Source organism: Strix uralensis, chromosome 1 (assembly GCF_047716275.1).
Source record: "Strix uralensis isolate ZFMK-TIS-50842 chromosome 1, bStrUra1, whole genome shotgun sequence".
Classification (NCBI taxonomy): Eukaryota; Metazoa; Chordata; class Aves; order Strigiformes; family Strigidae; genus Strix; species Strix uralensis.
The window spans coordinates 48,823,908-48,842,625 of record NC_133972.1 but is presented as its reverse complement, the minus strand read 5'-3'; the positions used below and the strand labels follow the sequence as shown (position 1 = coordinate 48,842,625).

Here is an 18,718-nt window from a genome sequence, read left to right as displayed (position 1 = left end):
ACTAATCTTTCAGTCCTTCAGTGACAATCTCCCTCTATGTTCTTCTGCTCAGAAAGTACAATCATCCCTTGAAGTCCAGTCTGTTTAGCATCTGCTTTTAATAGGTACAGGGAAGACCTTGCCTAGCCTTTTGCAAGATGCCACCAGCCTGATAAGCAGATAGTAAAATTGTGTCACAAAGCAAGACAAGTTTCAGTTCTCTCTGTTTGAGTCTCACCCCTTTGGTTTGCGCAGCATGTTAGTCTAGCAGCAAGGATCGAATTTTCATTGGCTTAATGCAAAAGAACAACTTATGGCCTGATAACAACAGTAGCCGTCCTTCTGCTGCAGGGCAGAACAGAGTTCCTCTTTGGAATAAAGCACTTCCTTGCTTGCTTACTGCCAGTGCACTTAAGCAGTCCAGACTCTTTCAGCAATTAGGCTCACAGGGGTTAAAATACTATTGCACCCTTATACGTGGAATATTATCAAATGAGTACAGTAATTAATGTGGCATCTGCTTCTGAAAACTGTTTCATTTCCTTCTGGTGGTAACAGGATATGTCCTTTTTTTTTCTTTTTTAAACCACAGTAGCATTCCAGGGATGTGCCATAATATCCTTTTACTCCATCTGGGAATACTGCATTAGATAATTGTCGCTTGCACTCAGCTGGTCATCCTCTTTTTTTATTAGCTTATTATAGGGAACAAAAGAAAGCTTACCCTGTTTCTAGTTTTACTCCCTTCTGTACTTGTAATTAGTAAATATGCTTAAACCATATTAGGAGATTAACATTATTACATTTATTTATGAGTGTGCCTTTTTAAGTGCTGCAGGAATTCTCCAAGCACAGAGAATGGCTTTGCTTATGGCCATGCATTGATTTATAAAATGTCACTGGTAGTACATCACCCTGGGGAAGCAGATGATATATTAAATATACCCATCCAGGTTCTGCACACAGACATCAAATTACAGCCTGCCGGCCAGACTGCAGTGGTATCCATTAACTTATTACCATGCAAGCTGGCAGCATGCCAGCCCATCCCTGAATTCCTTCAGGGGTTTATGGGCCTCCACAAAAAGTCCTTCAGTGTGAGACTGTAAGGATAAAAGCGACAATTCTCCTTGGGTTTCTGTGGCAGGCCTCACCATTGATATACAAGGAAATCTTAGCCCTTGCACTGATTTCCATTGAGAGATCTGGATACTCAGAAGTAGAGTGTTAGGCCAACAAGCTGCCCGCCCTAGACAAGACTGGCTCAGGACTCAGATTTTTGTTTTCCCAATTGCCTGCATTACCAGAACCGAAGTACACTTTGGCTTTTCTGTTTGAAAGGTTACTTAGAAGCAGACGTACAAATGCACACAAACCCCCTCACCCCTCAAGACAGCTAAATTAGTCAGTGATGAAAGGATTGCATGGTGCCTACAGAAACCTCAGATGACAAGAAACACGAGTGAAGCCAGCACGAATTCTGCTCTTGGACTCACAAAATGAGTCAGACCTTCATGGACTCAGCGTTTTCCACACCCTGCCAGCTCAGAGCAATGTGACTTTGCCTGTACCTTCAGGAAAAAGCACTGTACAATGAAGTGACTGTGAAATACCACCATCTGATGGTAGTGTGCATGCCCCTTGTTGGGGAAAGGGCATTTGAGACTCATCTAGTTGCAGCTGGAATCTTCTCTCCTCTGTTCTTCTGTATTCCAAATTTTGCTGGAAAGCCTGGCCAGCATCTGTGATACTGTCTGTGCAATGAAGCGGCTTATCCCACTCAGCACAGGCATCACAATACGAAATTACATGGCAGCTGGAGAAACCCCATCTGAATTGGTCAAGGCTTCCCCTCATTAAAGGGAAGTCCCCCAAAAACTCAGAGGAAACCACACTGGACTTTGAGGAAGGTCTTGTCTCTCCCCTCCCCATTGTTCCTATAAACAGGCAGTTTTGCTTTCCTGAAAGCCTAAGAGGCAGGAATATTTCCCTTTTCTCTCATCTTCATTTGCTGAGACCAAGCTGCAGCTCTCCTTAGTTGCCATAGTTATTCATGATGCAAATTTTCTCAAATGGGGGATTCCCAGAGAGGATCCTGCCCTGTCTGGACTCTGATAGTATGATGTTGCTTGCACTGGCAGTTCAGTTCATCTGGGCTGTCAAAGCACGTGAGAGGAACAGCACTCAGCCCTGCACGCAAGTCAGCAGCACTACAAACTGCTCAGAAGCCCCTGGGCTTTTCAGAGCAGGTGCACCTTCTCCATCCCACCCACCCCCCCCCCCCCCCCCCCACCCCGCCGATTGCTGTGTCCCTAAGCACAGCCCTGTCTCTTTGTAAGGAGCTTTTCCCACAGTAGCAGCTTTCAGCTGAAGAATAACTTTGGAAATATTATTGTCCTAAGCTCAAAAGCAGTCCTGCTCCCTCCACCATGAGTGGATTCTCACTGAGAGGAACTGTCTCAGTTTCTGAGGCATTGAGGAAAGCGGGACCTCTACCAAAATAGCCACAGCCTTGTGACTGGGCACGTGTGATCCCACTGCCACAAGGGCGTGGATCCCCAAGCAGCCCCATGGTCAGCAAGGGCAGGAGAGACACTTCAGGGACACATTTGAATGCTGGCCTTGACAGCAAACCTCTGCCTGTACCTCAGGGAGAGGCACTGGGTCAGAAACAGGACACGGGGGCAGCCTGGGTTTGCTCTGGGCAACGGAGCTGTGATTTGAGGTCAAAGCACCCACAGTGGTTAGCAGAAAGGCAGGCTTTTCACACGGACTCCTGCACTGGACTGCCTTGCTTTCAGCTCAGCCTGCTCCATCCAGTGTGCATGGGTGAGGCTCCAGAACTCCCCATTGCAGGTGGCTGAGACTTTTTCCATCCAGACAGCATGGTGATTAGGTGGAGGTGCTCTCCTAGTACAGGCTTGAGGATCTAAAATATCATACTGAACAAATAAGGTTTTGAGTGCATGTCTTGGGGTTGACTGACTAGGTGGATGTCTCCTAGGCATTGCTTTCTTAAACAGCATTTGTTTCCAACTCCTGTATCTAAAACAATTTTAAAATTTCATTCAAAAACATACCCTGCATTTCTTACATTCTTATAATAAATCCAGAGCCTTGCTAAAGAAAATTAATATTTTTATATCATTTGCAGAAATAAATCTTTCCTAGAAAGACAGGAATGAGAAGATTTGCCCGTAGTTATAAATTCTTATTTTCTTTGAGAAGGTAGTAAGTGGTAATGTAAGAGATGAAAAATTCTTTTAAAAAAGTATCACTGCCATCCAATGTGGAATTTAAATTTGCTTGAAACTTTCAAAGAGCTCTGAGTATTTCAGGCTCAGGTTACAAGACAAAACATAGACTCAGATACAACCCTTACTATTAAAAAATGAGACATTTATACATTTCCATATGTTAGATAAATCCCAGTGAGATTAACCAGTGTGTCTATATGTCTAGTGATGCACGATGTCAAACTCCATTGTACTATGGAATAAAATTAATTAGTGAAAGTGTGTTATTGTGTGGAGACAAGAAAGTTGCCTACAGTGGTCAGAGCAAGGAATTTTATCAAAGGTCATCTAGGGCATAAACATATATAAATAATCCTAATTAGAATGAGTTCTTAAGGAGGGCTTCTTTCTAGTGGCAATTGCAAATACTTCTCATCATGCAAGCACAAACATAACCTTATTTTGTTCTCTGGTTTGTGCAGAAATAACAAGGCTCCACACAGTAAGTCGCTCAAAGTCTTAAGCTGCCTTTGTTTCTATGAAAACTATGTTGCCGTGGTGCTAAGCTAGAGCAATGTGCCTCATCCTAGAGCTTTAGTTTGGGTTTTTTTTGTCTGGCTGACAGACCTGCAGGTTCTTAAGCTTTTACTCTAGTTCTAGAAGGAAATGTGTTGCTTGGAAATGGATTATTTTTATTTGTGTTAATTCTTGGTTTAACACTTAATGGTGATCTCACTTTGGAGTGCATTCTGTTACTTGGATGATGTTTTTGCTGATGTTATTGTCTGGTTTTTGCTTCATTTTTCTTTTCTGGTAACATATTTGTTGAGATGCTGTGAAAATTTCCTGTCCAAAAACTGATTCATTCAGGAAGAGCTGCTCAGATACCTCTAATCACTGCCTCTAATGTTTAGATCCGTCACAACAATCCTGTATCAGGTTTCCCACTTCTAAGAGGAAAGGGATACTTCTGTGTGTCAGAATAGTTCTTTGAGGATGTCCTAGAAGCTCCAGCAATGGGTGGGACACTCACAGCTACGCTGGTCTGATCCAGGTACAACCTCCTTTCCTGAGTTCTGTAAATACAGCCCAGTGCTGTTGCTGCTGGTCCCCGTGAAAAGGCTTTTGGACTGCAAACAATTTGTTTCAAGACTCAATTTGAGACAATTATTGATATAATTACTCATAATTATATAACGAATTAATGACATCTGATAATAGAATTATTTACAGTACAATAATGTGAGAACTATCAGTATTCATAGGATGGATTTTCCCCTCATATGAAACTGAAAGTTCATCTTTGAAGACTCCATCATCTCTGGATTGAGACTATGTGTTATGCTTAACTAATTATGTAAGGATAGGTTAGACTGGGGGTTTTCCTTTATAATGATTTTCCTGATGAAAAAATGTGCCTTTTCACAGAAATAAAGTTCTCCAAAAGAAAACTGAAATTTTGCCCTAACAAAAAAATCAGTTTTCTGCCGGGAAGACTGAACAGATGGAGTCCCACTACCTGTCTGGGAAGGCTCCTGCCAGTCTCACTTTGCAAGAAGGAATAAGCTTGACAAGGCACTCAGCTAGAAAAATGTCGCTGCTTTGAGTATGCCCAAATGGAACACGTTCAAAGTTTCTTTCCTCCCATTTGTTTGAGATCTTTATTTCTTTCCATGCAGCAGAAATTCCATTTTCCAGTCAGCTCAGTCCTTGAGCTGTTGCTCCAGTTCTGGCAATGAGCTTCTCTGTGACACAGGTCGCTTTGCTTTGCTCCTCCAAAGAGAGGTGACAGTTGTGGCCTCCAGAGCATCAGTGACATATTTCCAGGCTGAAGAGTCAGAAAAGCCAAAATGTAACACTGGTGACCATGATTCCTCCCTTGGAAGAGCTACCCAAGCCGATCCCTTCCTTCAGCCTTGGCTAGCCCTGCTGTCCCAGCCCCATTCCAGTGTGCAGCAGATGGTTTTCAGCTGCCACTTCACTGCAGGGCAGTCCTACAGCTTGATTTATCCCTTAGAGAGCTAGTACCTCCCCTTTTTACTTCTGTGTCAGCCTAACTTGCTTCTAGGCAGCTTGATAAGGAGTTTCTCATAACAGTTATTGAGCCCATGCCTAGTACTTCATCTGAATGTACTGCATCCCTGCCTGGGCTGTGCTGGGGTGCACGCTGATGGAATGGAGCGCTCTGGGTGCTGCTGAGCAATTGCTTTGGTTAAAGAGGGGAGACTAGGGATCTGAACATGTGCTGCAGCTGCTTGCTTATTTTGCCTGTTGGACTTTCTGCCAAAATCATTACAAAGCCCTTGGATTTTCTGATGGAGGCTAAGAGGTCTGGACAAATAAATAAATTATGAAACAAATATCTATACAGAAAGGGAGCAAGGGCTTTGTTCCCAATATGTTGCTGGAAGGCAGCCCAATCCCTAGTTCCTAGAGTCAGTACTGTACCAGAGTGGCTAAAGAAATTGCCCCAAAATTCACTTGTCATGTATAGTCCAAGGGGGTACCTTGCCTCATAGAGCCTGGGGAAGAAGCTTCCTTCAATTTGCAGCAGTTTAGGATAGCACAGCTGACAAAGCAGGCCCTTAGGCGAGAAACACTATCTCCCAGATCAGAAGAGAAATTGTGGCTCATGAGATCTTCGTTCAGCTTCAGTTTCACTTGCCCGTATTTGTGTGAGAGCAAAACGTGGTTTGAGAAGTTCAAAATGCCCTGTGAAAACACACAGCTGTTCCCTCACTTAGAAATGAAAGACAGCTTGAAAAACCCCACTGTAATTCTAGCAGTTGTGGTTCTGCCTCTCTCAATGAGTTACAGCTGGCCAGGCACTCGAATTTCCTGTGAAACTCTGCTCTGAACCCAGACCCACGGGGCAGCACGGCATGAAGGGATTGCCATAGTAACCATTCTTTGTGTCTTGAAAAACTGAACGACTGTTTTCAGGGGAAATTACATAGAAATGTGACATTTGCTGCCTTATAAAAGTAACACTCCCTGCATGAATCAAAGTTGCAGGAGACTCATGAAGGTTGTTTTTCTGTTTGGATTTGAAAGTTTCTGGGTATGATTTAGTCCATAGTTCTTTAGAATGGTTTTTCATTTGTAATCACTAAAGCTAACGGCTAATCATTGAATATGTATTTTAACACAGTTTTTGCTTCTATTCAGAGCACAGATTCATGATCTCCACATTGATTCACTCTTCACCATTCATATTTGTCTGGTGTAAGATTTCCATGGCTTGAAGCCACAGAAATATGAGTAGTATATACCGCAAAGCTGTCAAAGGAAGTAGTACTATTAAAAAATCTAATTGAGTCTGACTTTATTTCATTTTGCTGAACTTAAGCCATAAAAGAATGCGTAAAGCTCTCAGCCTAGCTTGGAGGAAGGTTATAACTGTAATGCTGGGCATGGGACAGCTCATCTGTCTGTCAGGCAGTCCTTCAAGCTTTACATTTGGAAAGAATACAAATGGATGTTCAACTTTTTAATGTCTAATATTTATGACAATTTCATATCTAATTATCAAACATGTCTGATCAAGGCTTTGCGAGAACTACCAGCAATGGGTCTGCAATTAGAAACTTTCAAGCTTTTCTGATTTCACCTAGAGAAATCATACCAAATGGAATGATAGTTATCAGACTCCAATACACTTCTCATGCTCTGAGCCCTTAATTGTATTAGAGGATTGAAAACCAAAACCAGCCATAAAATAAGCCATGGAATATTACCATAGAATTATTCCTGCAATTTGCCCCTAACTTCTGGCTGAACTACATCCAATTTATTTTTTATTAAAAAAGACATTCAAACTAGACTGTCTGCTTGAGGATTTGAAACCATTTGAATAGATTTCTTGGCCCCTACTATGTCTTAAATCAACAAGATTTCTGAAGGTTCTGCAAGACCAACATCTTGAACAGAAAAGCTGAGGATTTAATTACTTATTCCCAGATGTAAGTCTGCTAGAAAATGTGTACAAAAATTAGTAGCTAGCATGGTTAATCTATATTTGCTGTAATATCATACGTCCATACTGTGGGTGTTGAGTGTAGGAGAATTCTTAGTGGAATCAGAGCTATTTGGAAAAGAGATTTGAATGGAGAGCAAAAATAAATAAACCTTGGCTATTTTTCTAGAGATCATAGATTTGATTCTTTGCATGGAGAGAACTTTACGGTGATGGCTTCAGAACAGAGAAAAGTTTTTGTTGAAATTCTGAAAGGAAGCATGCCAAAAATTCACAATGAGAATGTTCAGACATGGTTTCTGTGCCAGTAATTTGTTGGGTTGTGTTAGGAAGATATGCTCGGTGAGACAGAAAATCGGATGAACTGTGGCAAAGTGATAAAAAAGCACAAGGGTTGCTGTTTTTCTAAACTTTAAGAATCATACTAACAAAAGTAGAAATAATAAAGTGACTTCTAATTTGGCAACAACTGGCAATCTGATATCATAAGTCAAAGGCAATTTAGCTAAAATGTCTCATTTTTACCAGCTTTGCAAAAATTACTCTTCATCCCTGAAAATTACACTGAGCATTGGGATTGGGTGAGGAACATAAATGCATGTTCAGTGTCATTTACTGGATTTGAAAAAAGTCACAAAACTAGAATTTGAAAGGCCCTTTAAACCTGTTTGGAGACAACTAATGTAAAGAAGCTAAAAAGCTCTAAGTATCCACTACCTCCCCATCAAAACATGTATCAAGTGTGTTCATCTAAATGTAGTATATGACTAACTTCAGATGTCAAGATTTAAATACAGGAATATTTCCTTAGCATTTGGGGTTTTTTTAGTGGTGGAGTTTTAAGAATGGGATGGAGTGTTTCTCATCTGTGTTTGGGGAACAGAAAGATTTTCAGTCTGCCTACATCTGCCACCACACCGACTGTCAAAATACGATCACGTAGAATATTACTAGGAGATCAAATATGAAGTGTTTTAAGTACAAAAGTTCAGAAAACATGGCTCAGTCCACTTGTCCAAAGGAGGACACTAGCATAAGATCATGAAACAATAAACAAACACATGTGAAGTTTGTCTTGTGGTTTTTGAGGATTTACTTTGCCTTTGGTTTTCAGTTTGTCCTCACTACTTTGGAGGCCCTGGTGGTGCTGACTGCTTGGTTTTGTCCATCACAAGCTCTGTCAGTCCTGAGATCACCTGAGTGCAGTCTTAAAGAAATAAAGATGTAAACAGAATTGTCACCAAGGGGTTTGGAGGCACTGAGCATGTTAGATGCGTGGTTAAATCAGACCCATGACATCCCCTTTTTCTTTCTATTTCAGTTCATTGCCATTTGCCCTTTATCTTCTTCCCCAGCAACCCCCAATACACACCAAAACAGAAACAGCAAAACCTTCCTACTGTACACAGTGTGCAGCCAGGTTTAAAGGCATATTGCAGCTATATTTGCTCATCATTTCATCCAAATCTTTCCATGCTCCCTAGAGCTCATATTGCTGTGCAAAGGTGGCCAGTGTGAGAAGACTCACTGCTTTTTTTTTGACATCCTGTACCAAACATTAAGACTTGGGGAGCTGCTTTTTACTCATTGGGATATTTTTTGTTTCATTTCAGCTCTATGATGGACCTGACGTACAATCCAACCTGATAGGCACATTCTGTGGACAGTCTCTTCCACTGGCAGGGAGCACTACAGGGACCAGCCTTCATGTGGTGTTTTATTCTGATGGACTGAACCCTCGGAGTGGATTCCAGATGCTGTGGCATGTTAATGGTAAGTTAGCCAGGTTTCCTCTGGGAACGTATGTTTCCTTCTTCCCTGTGTGTGTAATGGAGTCCTAGCTTATGCCACCTGTGTCAGCTAAGTAGAAATAACCCATTATAGCCCTAAAAATATTGCATTTCCTCACAATTCTTGAAATACTTTCCCAGTGGATGTTTCTTCACATGCACACCTTCAAAGATCATCTGATCAGAGACTGAGAGCTGTTAGTGAAATACACTTTCATTTGCAGGAGAAGGAACAGGGATGAGGAGCATCTGGAGAATTTCTGTACTGAACAGAAGATATATGCTATTACAGGGAAACTGTGGGTGACTTGGGCTTTCTAACGGGAAACACTCAGCCCTCAGTTTTCCCCATTCCTATAGACTTGTTTTATTTAGTGGTGCCTGTTTTCTTGGGTATCATGTTCAGTTCCAGCTGCCCCCTGCCCACCTTCTCTGCATGAAATAACATTGGCCAGGTTGTGCTTTGGGTGTTTTTTCTCTCGTTCTTGCATGTCATGAAGACAGTCACAGGCCTTATTAAATAAGCAAGCATGTACACCAATTATGAACACATCTGGTAATGACTGTACAACTGCAAACTATGCAAACAAGGTTTGCAGTTTCTTCATTAAGTGAGGCTACAAACGCAACTTTTTCACTCTGCTTACTTAACAGCAATATTGGACTGTAACAAGATTGTACATCCCATCAAAGAGGATCCAACCTTGAAAATAATTAAATCGCCACAGTTGCCCTGTCTGTCTAATCAGTTCACACCATTCAGCTTTGACAGCATTGTAAAGCAGCTGAAATCGGCTGCAGAGGCCCCACTGTGGGTTGCTGAGGTGTATGGCATGCTATACATTGTTTGAATAGGAGCTCCTCTGCGCTACCACAGACTGCTAGCGTTTGCAGGCTCCCAGAGGGCTCTCGTCGACTAGACAGTGGTATTTTGCATTCAGCGGGGGTCAAGGAGTATTTCTGGGCAAAGGAGGGACATATGCAGGAGGAGTGAGATGTGTGGCAGGAGTCAGCAGGGGAAGTGCTGCAGCACAAAGGTACGTTCTTGTGCTTCGAGGTGATGTCATTCTGGGACTGCACAAAAGAAGAAAAAGTGGAGGCTTTTGTGCACAGCCAGATGACATCAGCTCCATACAGTAGCCATGGTGCTGGGTTAACTTGCTTTTCTAAAGCTCTCAAAGCTTTCTAGAATCTGCCTGCATGGTAAGCACTCTTGAGCTTTCCCTCCACGTCCCTCTCTAAACATTTCCCGGACTCTCCAGCCCTTTCCCAACCCCCTGCACTTCTTTTCTACACTGACACATTCACTTCTCTGTCAGACAGCACTGCCCCTCTGTTAATTCCTGGACACTAAACTGCAGCCTAAAGCTGCACAGGGCCCAGACTGCTAATGTGGGTCTGTGTCTAAGCAGCAGAGCAGGATCTGTGGGTTCAGATAGGGCTGGCTCCTAGGGAATGTCATTGCTGGCTCTGAACGTCACAGCTGCAACTCCTGACAGCCTGTAATATGAGTGCAAGTTGCTCCAGAACTGACCACAGTTGTCTTTTTGTTCACTGCAGGTGCTTCCTTTTTTTCTTGTTTGGTGCCATGCACAAATATGGGTATTCCTCTTACCCTTGGTGGCTATGTTGTCTGGGCCTATACTGTTGCCCTAGACTGGATAAAATTAAATGTGTTCCTGTGGTTTCGGTGCTATATTTGCTTCTTCCTTCTGAAAATCTTTCAAATGCACAAAAAAGCTCATTGGAGAAAGTCTCCTCATCTAGGGGAACTCATCAGGAGATACAGCCTTTGAGTTGGGTATTTCAGAGTGAAGCATTCAGGTCCCCTCTTCTCTGAGGGCAAATCCCTAAGAAAATCTAAACCTGGATGTGGTATCATCTCACCTGACAAGAAAATAACAAGGCTATATATATTTCTGAGAGAAGAGCTTTTACTTCTGCTCAACTGACAAATGTTGTGCTCTACAGTTCAAACTGCTGTGAACTATTTCTCAGGCTGTCCATGTGCTCCTTAACTGGCAGTTGTGAAGCATCTGTAAGATATATACCAAGGACATTCACATGCTTTGGTGATAAAAGAGAGCAGCACTTATGTTTGCCCCATGTGCCTGATATAGTTCACTTCAGACACTCTTCCCAGCAGCTTTGCTCGCAGTTATGAGGATCACAAAAAGCCAAAAGCTTACCTCATTGATAACTGACATAAGGAGCCCCTCCTGCCATATATGACAGAAATCTGAAGTGTTTTGATTTGAAACATTTGCATTTGATCTTTCCAGTTTCTGAGCCACTGCTTTTCAGTTCCTGACTTACTGATCTGGGTTGCCGAAGGAAGCCCAGTCTTTAGGCTTTCCCAAAGACATAATTAGTAACTGATCTTAGGAGAGTGCTGTCATTTATGCTTAAAAGTGTTTGGTATAATTTTAACTTGGATGGAAAGCTGTCGTGCAAAGAATTAAAAGAGGTTGTGGTTCTGAAATAACACTGTTCATCTAAGGGGCTTTCATTGATGAGGCTGGTTGTAGAATTGATTTGGCTAAATCACTAATGTTTTCTTCTGCAGCCAAGGCCTCAGGAGGATTATTCATGAGAGGAAAGTTCAAATATGCAAGGTGCTCATTCGACTTCTGCTGTTTATTAGGAAGGCAAATATATACAGGCAAATATATTTTGGGGCATATTGGAGAAAAAACAAACTCTCGGTAACAGTCTGGATATTGCAAAGATGGCATGCTGATTGAATTGCTTTCCTAAAAAAAAATCAGGAGGCCAAAAGGGCAAAGGTCCCTCAGTGCAAAATCCAGTGACAACTGTCACTATCTGAGAAGACACATATTTCCTAGACCCATCACTTACCTTATTAAGCAATGTGCATGTAAGAGCTGACTGCTTTATATATACATCTGCATTTCATTGGAAGCTTACTCATTTGGCTGCTTGATTGTCAGTAGAGCTTATAAATTCAATTGGCTGTTCTCAGCATAGTCAAAATTTGAGCCCACTATTCTGTTTTCTGTAAGACATTAATTCCCCCTTTAAAAAGAAGCAAAGCACACTATTGAGAAAAGAATTATGTAGCCCCAAAGTATTGTATTGCTTTTTTCCTTCACCATCATCTCCTTTCTGTTGGATTTCCCTAAGAAATGATTGATGGACAGCATGTGGAGAAAGCCACCTGGTTCATGAGAAGAGAGGTTTTCATTAGTCCAGGTCTGTATTTTCAGAAAATGAAAATTATTAAAAGGCATACAACAACTAAAGACTGGGATTTTCAGTGTATGTGTCAGGTAAAATGTGAAATAGTTTGTTAGTTCTTCAGGGAAGCATAACAGCAACAGAGATTAGATTAGGATGCAGAAGCCATTCACTGCAGACATTTGCCAGGCATCCATTACACTGCTGGAGAGAATATTGCATTGCAGGTCAATGAGGGAGCTGAGGCCCAGATTTCCTAAACCTGAGTCATAGCTCTGTTGTTGATTTCTTGTGCAGCCTTTGACAAATTGCCATTTGTTCAGTTTTCAAAAATGACTACTCCTTTCCAGTGTCTTTCTGTCACATTAAGTCTAAGGATGCACAGGGTCTGATCTTTTGAAGTCCTGAGCAGTTGAGTTGTTGGTGCTAGCATGTTCAGAGCTGGCTTTTTGTATTGCAGTCCGGCTATTAAGAACAGACATGTTTCCTGTGAGAGCTAAGGATTAATTAATTTCTGTTTCTTCAGCAAGCTGGGCCTCCCCCCCCCCCCCCCCCCCCCCCCAACTAATATATAAGAATAAGGGCCAAAACGTTCTTTAATGCTTGTTGCTGAACAGTTCAATCAATGTCTGAGAGCTAGAAAATGTCTATTTTAACACTGAACACTGGCAGCTGATATGGGAATTGTGGCCATTCAATATCTTGGAGAATTCAGCTTCTGTTTAAATGCCTAAATTTGCCCTTATGTCTCTGGGTCCTAGTAGTCTATCTTTATTTATTATCCATCTTACTGATATGAGATTAGAACATGTTGAAGAAAATAGCAGAATTCAGGAGACTGATAAAACAATAATAATCAAAGCTACAGAAGTGATTAACAAATCAGAAAGAAGAAAAAAACCACAACAGTTTCTTGCTTGAATTTTTACTCTCTTGCATAAACCCTCATCACAAAAATTATTCCACTTGCTCCATTGGATAATATTCTATGAACTAAACCTACTCAAGAGAGCAAAAGATTTCAGAATCAAATCCAAGTTATACTTCATGCAAGTATTAGTGTAGTACAGGCAAATGTTCATACTACGTGCTCCTTGCAGCTAGAGTCAGTTAATGTTTACTGAAATATTTCACCATGAACACAACAAATGGAACAACTCTGAATCCTTTCATTTCCCTAACTCTGATTGTACAGGAACAGTGCCAGTTCACTTTAAACTTTATGGAAGGGATTTTTCTAGCATGTGGCTAAAACATATCCGTGAATAAATCTGAAAACCTTTCAAATAATAGAGGTTTCCACAGATTACTACTTCTCTATTCAGCTATAATTATTTATGAGAATAAGGATTCTTCTTTGGTTAATGAACACCATCTGCTAACCAGACAGGCAGTAATATGAAAAGATCTGTAAATCATTCCTTGCACAATCTTCAATGACTACTTGGATTTTAGGCAGAGGAAAGCAAAGACACCAAATCTATGTTTCCTGAGCTTTCTATTTATTTGTTGTCTGATTTCCTAGCAACTAACACCAGGTTAGGTAGTTGTTTTAAGCATTTTTCAAGGGAATTCCAGGACCTTTACACTACTAGGAGAGTGTCTCCCCTCCCTTTTTTTTTTTTCTCAGTTTAACTGCAGGGCTGAAGTTTCCAAAATGACTGCAAGGAGGTCAACACAAACCGAGCATATGCCATATGCAGTTCAGCTGGAAGAAGCCTTTCCACAGTGCAGCTGTCTGTGTGTCTGTCTACATACAGCAAGACTGTGTATTTCTGTGCTGAGAAAAAGCTTTTAAAGATGTTTCACTAGGAACAGAATGGTTTCAGATTATTCACCATTATTTCAGTGAGAGCTGAAGTCATGCAGCAATTTATAGGTTCTGCTTCTGCATTTTTGTTTACCCCCAAAGACCAAATCTTTTTGACTTTGTTGCCATAAACAGCACAAATTCCATTTATTTGAATTGAAGCAAACTGTAATCTGATGTTTGCAGACAAATGTAAACGTTGGGAGAAGGTTTGTATTAATTTAATGGTGATGCCAGAGATGGAAGAAGTTTGATTAGCTGAGATGATTACATCACCATTTAAACTTTTCCTATTTTGATATCTTAATAAAGTAGGCAGGCTACTTTTGTATGGAAATTACATTCCAGGTTAAATTAAAATGTATATCTTAGCTTGCTCAAAAAATAGGAAGAGGATATGGTACATACAAATGCACACTTCAAAAAAACCAGGACTGCCATTTCTGCTGAAATTTTCCTTTCAAATGCAAAATCCATACATATATTCACATATAAATATGCATCTGCATCTACATCTTCAGCCTGAACACCGTTCATATGAATGTAATTTGTGTGGTATCTTTTCTGATTATTTTAAGTATCTGTCAAGGCAGATTTCAAAGCCTAGTATAAGCATCTTAAGGCAGGGAATCTGTCTTCATACGTAACACACAAATAATATGATAAACACTTGCAGTTTAGTTTTCCTTGATGGCTTCTATCTGCAGTCCAATCAAAGAAAGAGATAATGCTACAAGAATTTTGTGGCTAATGAAAATGGGGAAGAGACTGAATGAATCAGGGATTAAGGTGTAAATTCACCTTTTAAAAATATTCAAGACAAAGAGTTTGTGAATTGTAAGGACCCATAATGTTCCAGGAACTGAAATATAAGCTGCAAAATTGGTGAATCAAAGTTTACTTCTCATTTTGAAACAGTATTCCTGGACAATTTATTATTTTTTTTAAAATTCTAAGACTGGGCAAACCTTTCACATACAAGGTTTGTAAGCATTTTAAAAAGTTTTTCTATCATTATTTGATTTTTCTCATTTTTGTGTTCCATATATGTAGCAAGTGAGTTTAAAGGCAGGAACATTTGTTTTAACCTCTTACATATTTCTGTAAATATTTCGTTAAAATCATCTAGCATCTATATTTTCAAAAAAGCACAACAGAACTGATTCTTACCTCATCCATATAAGAGCAGAAACATAGTATATAGTCTTTCTGCCAGCTGGCCAGAGTTCGGAAATTATGTTTCTGCTCTGGTATGGTGGTTTCTGCTTGCATATTCAGGTTCGTCAAAATAGTTCAGGTGTGAAGTTCACATATTTGCAAAGATCAGTGAGTCCTTTTTTCAGCTATTAGTCAGTGAATACTTAGGCATAAACTAAAGCAATTTCCGATCTGTTTGCAAACAGTTAATAAATGATTGGCAACATGAGTTGAGCATATTCATTATAAGAAATTAATCGCGGAGATCTAAACTTTACCTCCATTTTACTGGAGCATTTAAGAAGAATCACTTCTCTTTTAAGAAAAAGCCTTTTCTGGGAACATTTGTAGTTGGAAAAAGAGAAATGGCACATTAACAACAGTTTGACGTTCTTATTCATGTACTTCACATACCTCATCCAGAGAATATCGATTGAGCTCAGAGAAAATACAGACCACTCTGGAGGGGGAGCGTGAGTAATCTGAATGCTACCTGCAAGGGTTGCATAGAAAGAAAAGTCTGCCTCAAAGCACAGCACACAGCCTTTCCACTCATCTGAGCCATTTCGGGTTTAAATAAAAAACATGTCTTTGTGGCTATCAGGAAACTCTTAGTAGGAGAAGCTGAGTCATAACTGCCTGTTTAGTTTTAAAATGTTCCCAGCTTTCTTCAGGCTGAGATAAATAGCAATTGGCTTTGTTCTCTCCTGCTCAAACTCCCCTGCCTCCCGTTCCCACCCCCTCAGGAGCCGAGCCATCAAGTCTGTTTGTTGAGAAATCTTTCTGTTTCCCAAGCTAGCGAGGCGGCTTTCCCGTCCTGAAGTCTGTCCTCAGCGGCCGTGTCATTCCTGCTGCTGAGGGAAAAGAGAGACTCGCTCACCCTGCAAATTCAGCTGTTAAGGCTCCCCCCCTGCCGACACTTTCTTTTCCTCCAGCTGTAAAAACTCAACGACTTGGTTTCTTTTGAGGAAAATTAGGCCATTTTCTGATGGCGCTGGGGAAAAAAAATGGGGTGGTGGGGTACACTGAAGCTTTCTTCCTGTCTCTCTGGTGAAATGTTCAAGGATGTCAAAGTTTCAGGGGCTTAACGTTTACCCACCGGTGCTGGCAGGCCTCGGGAAGTAAGTTTCTCTCTCCAGAGGGACTGACGCAGGATTGGTTTCAAATACACTTAAAAGCTTCTTTTACTTCTCGATTGAGACATCTGGTAGCTTGACCATGTAGCTTTGTGGCTGCAGGGCAAACCACCTCAGGGTTATGGAGCATCCTGTGCAGCAAGGTGGGGCAAAAAGGAGAAGAATTTAGCCCGTACCAATTCACCTGTGAGGTCAACCTCAGCTATGTAAAGGCTTTCCTGGGTTATAGCTAATTATTGTCCAGTTGTGGGAATTCTTGTGTTTAAAAGGTGGTTTTCTGGTGAGTACTGGGTGATGGACTGACAGAGATCTGTGTTACGTTGCTGGCATGGCTGAAGTCTTCCTCACATCTACATTTACATGGCTCTTTTTAGTTTAAAATGGCTTCTTATGTCTTTGCTTCCTTTCAGACTTGCTACTCTTTACTCTCATAGATTTTTATTTTTGCAGTCTGAGAAGTCCTAGGAGCCAACTGTGGTAGAGCCAAACTCAAGTTTTCAGTGAGGAGCTGAAAGACCCCATGGTAGAGATGATGGCAAAAGCTTCTGGGCTTAGCAGCCACCCTTCAATAACCAAAAGTTTGTCACAGAAGATGTTGAGGAAAGTATTTGCATTTAATTGAAGATCCTGATTTATAGCTTCCTGAAGAAAAAAAAAAGTGTTCAACGGCCAAAGATACCTTGTTCAAGTTGCAAATTATGCATAGATTTAATAGAGATTAGGGGAGTTTTACACATCTGTGTGGATTAGTTGAGCAGGTCAAGGGGCTAGTTTATTTGTTGTATATTATAAAATATCTCCTATAACTTAAAGTTCTGATACAGATGCTATTTACAACTTCTGACATACCGCAGTATTTGCCTCTGGGAATATAGAGCTTATGGTTTGTCAGATGGTTTATTAAGTTTTTGGGGGCTTTTTTTTGCCAGAACCTTCCTCTGGAGATAAAGCCAAAGAAATGGATGGAGTGTGGGCTTTATTTACAAAGCTTGAGTGAGCCGGTAAAAGCTGTATAAGCAAAAGATTAGCTAGTGCCTAAATGAAGCACCCGGGGGCTTGTAATGTGGAGAGGAAAAAAATGCTGCTGTAAGGCAGAGTGACACACATGTAAAATCAGATCAAATGCACAATTCCCTTGCTTTCTGCATGTGACAGGTACACGACCACCCTACCAGCTTCTCTAAAGGTGAGCTTTACACCATGAGTGTAGCTGATCTAAATCTGCCCTAACACTGCGAAGGGCTGTAGTGCCTTCCCACCCTGCTGACATCTGCACCCTGGGACTGGGTCAGGGACAATGTCTTCTGGGAACGCAACAAAAGGAGGCGAGTGCAGCAGTTGGAACATCTTCATAAAGCAATGATAAAACTGCAGTCTCAGGTGTCCAGCTGCTTTGTGCTGTCGAACCAGAGCCCGCATTTGATCCATTGTTTTGCATCTTTTTTCTTTTTTTTAAAATCTAGCTCATAATATGCAAGAATTTAATCACCCAAGGGGCTGGGGAGGTTAGGACAATAATTTCTTATCTGAAAAGAAAATACATAACTTTTCAAACATGGCATGTCTTACAATTGCACAGTTACAATTCAATAGAAAAGAATATTAAACCCACCAAATGTCAGAAAGCCAGTTTATCCACTGTGACTTGGCAGCTTGTAATCATGCTCAGTGGGCTGAGGGAAATTGCATTGTCTTTAATTTTATGATTTCTAAAGCAGTGGGAAATGGCATTTTTACAACAATAGGAAGCCCTCCCCATGATAACTTAGTTTGTGTATTAGTTGAGGTCAGTAACAGCTGAGGATGGATCTGATTCAGCTTTCTAGAACTGACTAAAATTAGAGGCCAATATAAAAAATGCCACTTTTTTTTTTTTTTTTTTTTTTGCTCTGTGTCTCAGTTTCTTCAGCTGTCAAAGCAGATGCTGAGGTATGGTGAGAAACATGCCAAAATAGGAGGTGAAGTGCTTACTGCACAGGCAGTACCAGCAGGTCCAGCCTGCTGTTCCTGAGTTTCCCTTTCCTGCTAGACCTCAGTTCCCTGTGACAGAGCAGACCCTCAAGCCCAGTATACACATTTGTGCTTGAAATGAGTGCTAATGCTTCTCCCTGTTGCAGAGCTGTCAGTGAGTTTTTCCAGAGCCCCTCACTGATGGGCTGCTTTGCTGTGTTGTCAGGTTGTGGAGGAGAACTCTCTGGCCCTTCTGGTTCATTTCACAGCCCTGGCTACCCCAACAGATACCCAAGCAATAGGGAATGCATCTGGTACATTCACACAGCGCCTGGTAGCAGCATCCAACTCACCATTCAGGAGTTCAACATTGAATATCACCCAAACTGCAACTACGATGTTTTGGAGGTAAGAACATCAGATTTACTCCTCAAAAATATACCAGT

The 18,718-nt window shown here is 41.1% G+C and overlaps 1 protein-coding gene across 1 annotated transcript in view; it reads left to right on the top strand.

Moving 5' to 3' along the window:
- CUBN (cubilin) overlaps window positions 1-18,718 on the top strand; it is a 148,444-nt gene that overhangs the window by 47,824 nt on the left and 81,902 nt on the right. The window contains exons 28-29 of the mRNA XM_074865188.1: window positions 8,805-8,964; window positions 18,499-18,680. Coding sequence (XP_074721289.1) covers window positions 8,805-8,964; window positions 18,499-18,680 — 342 coding nt within the window. The remainder of the gene's footprint in view (window positions 1-8,804; window positions 8,965-18,498; window positions 18,681-18,718) is intronic.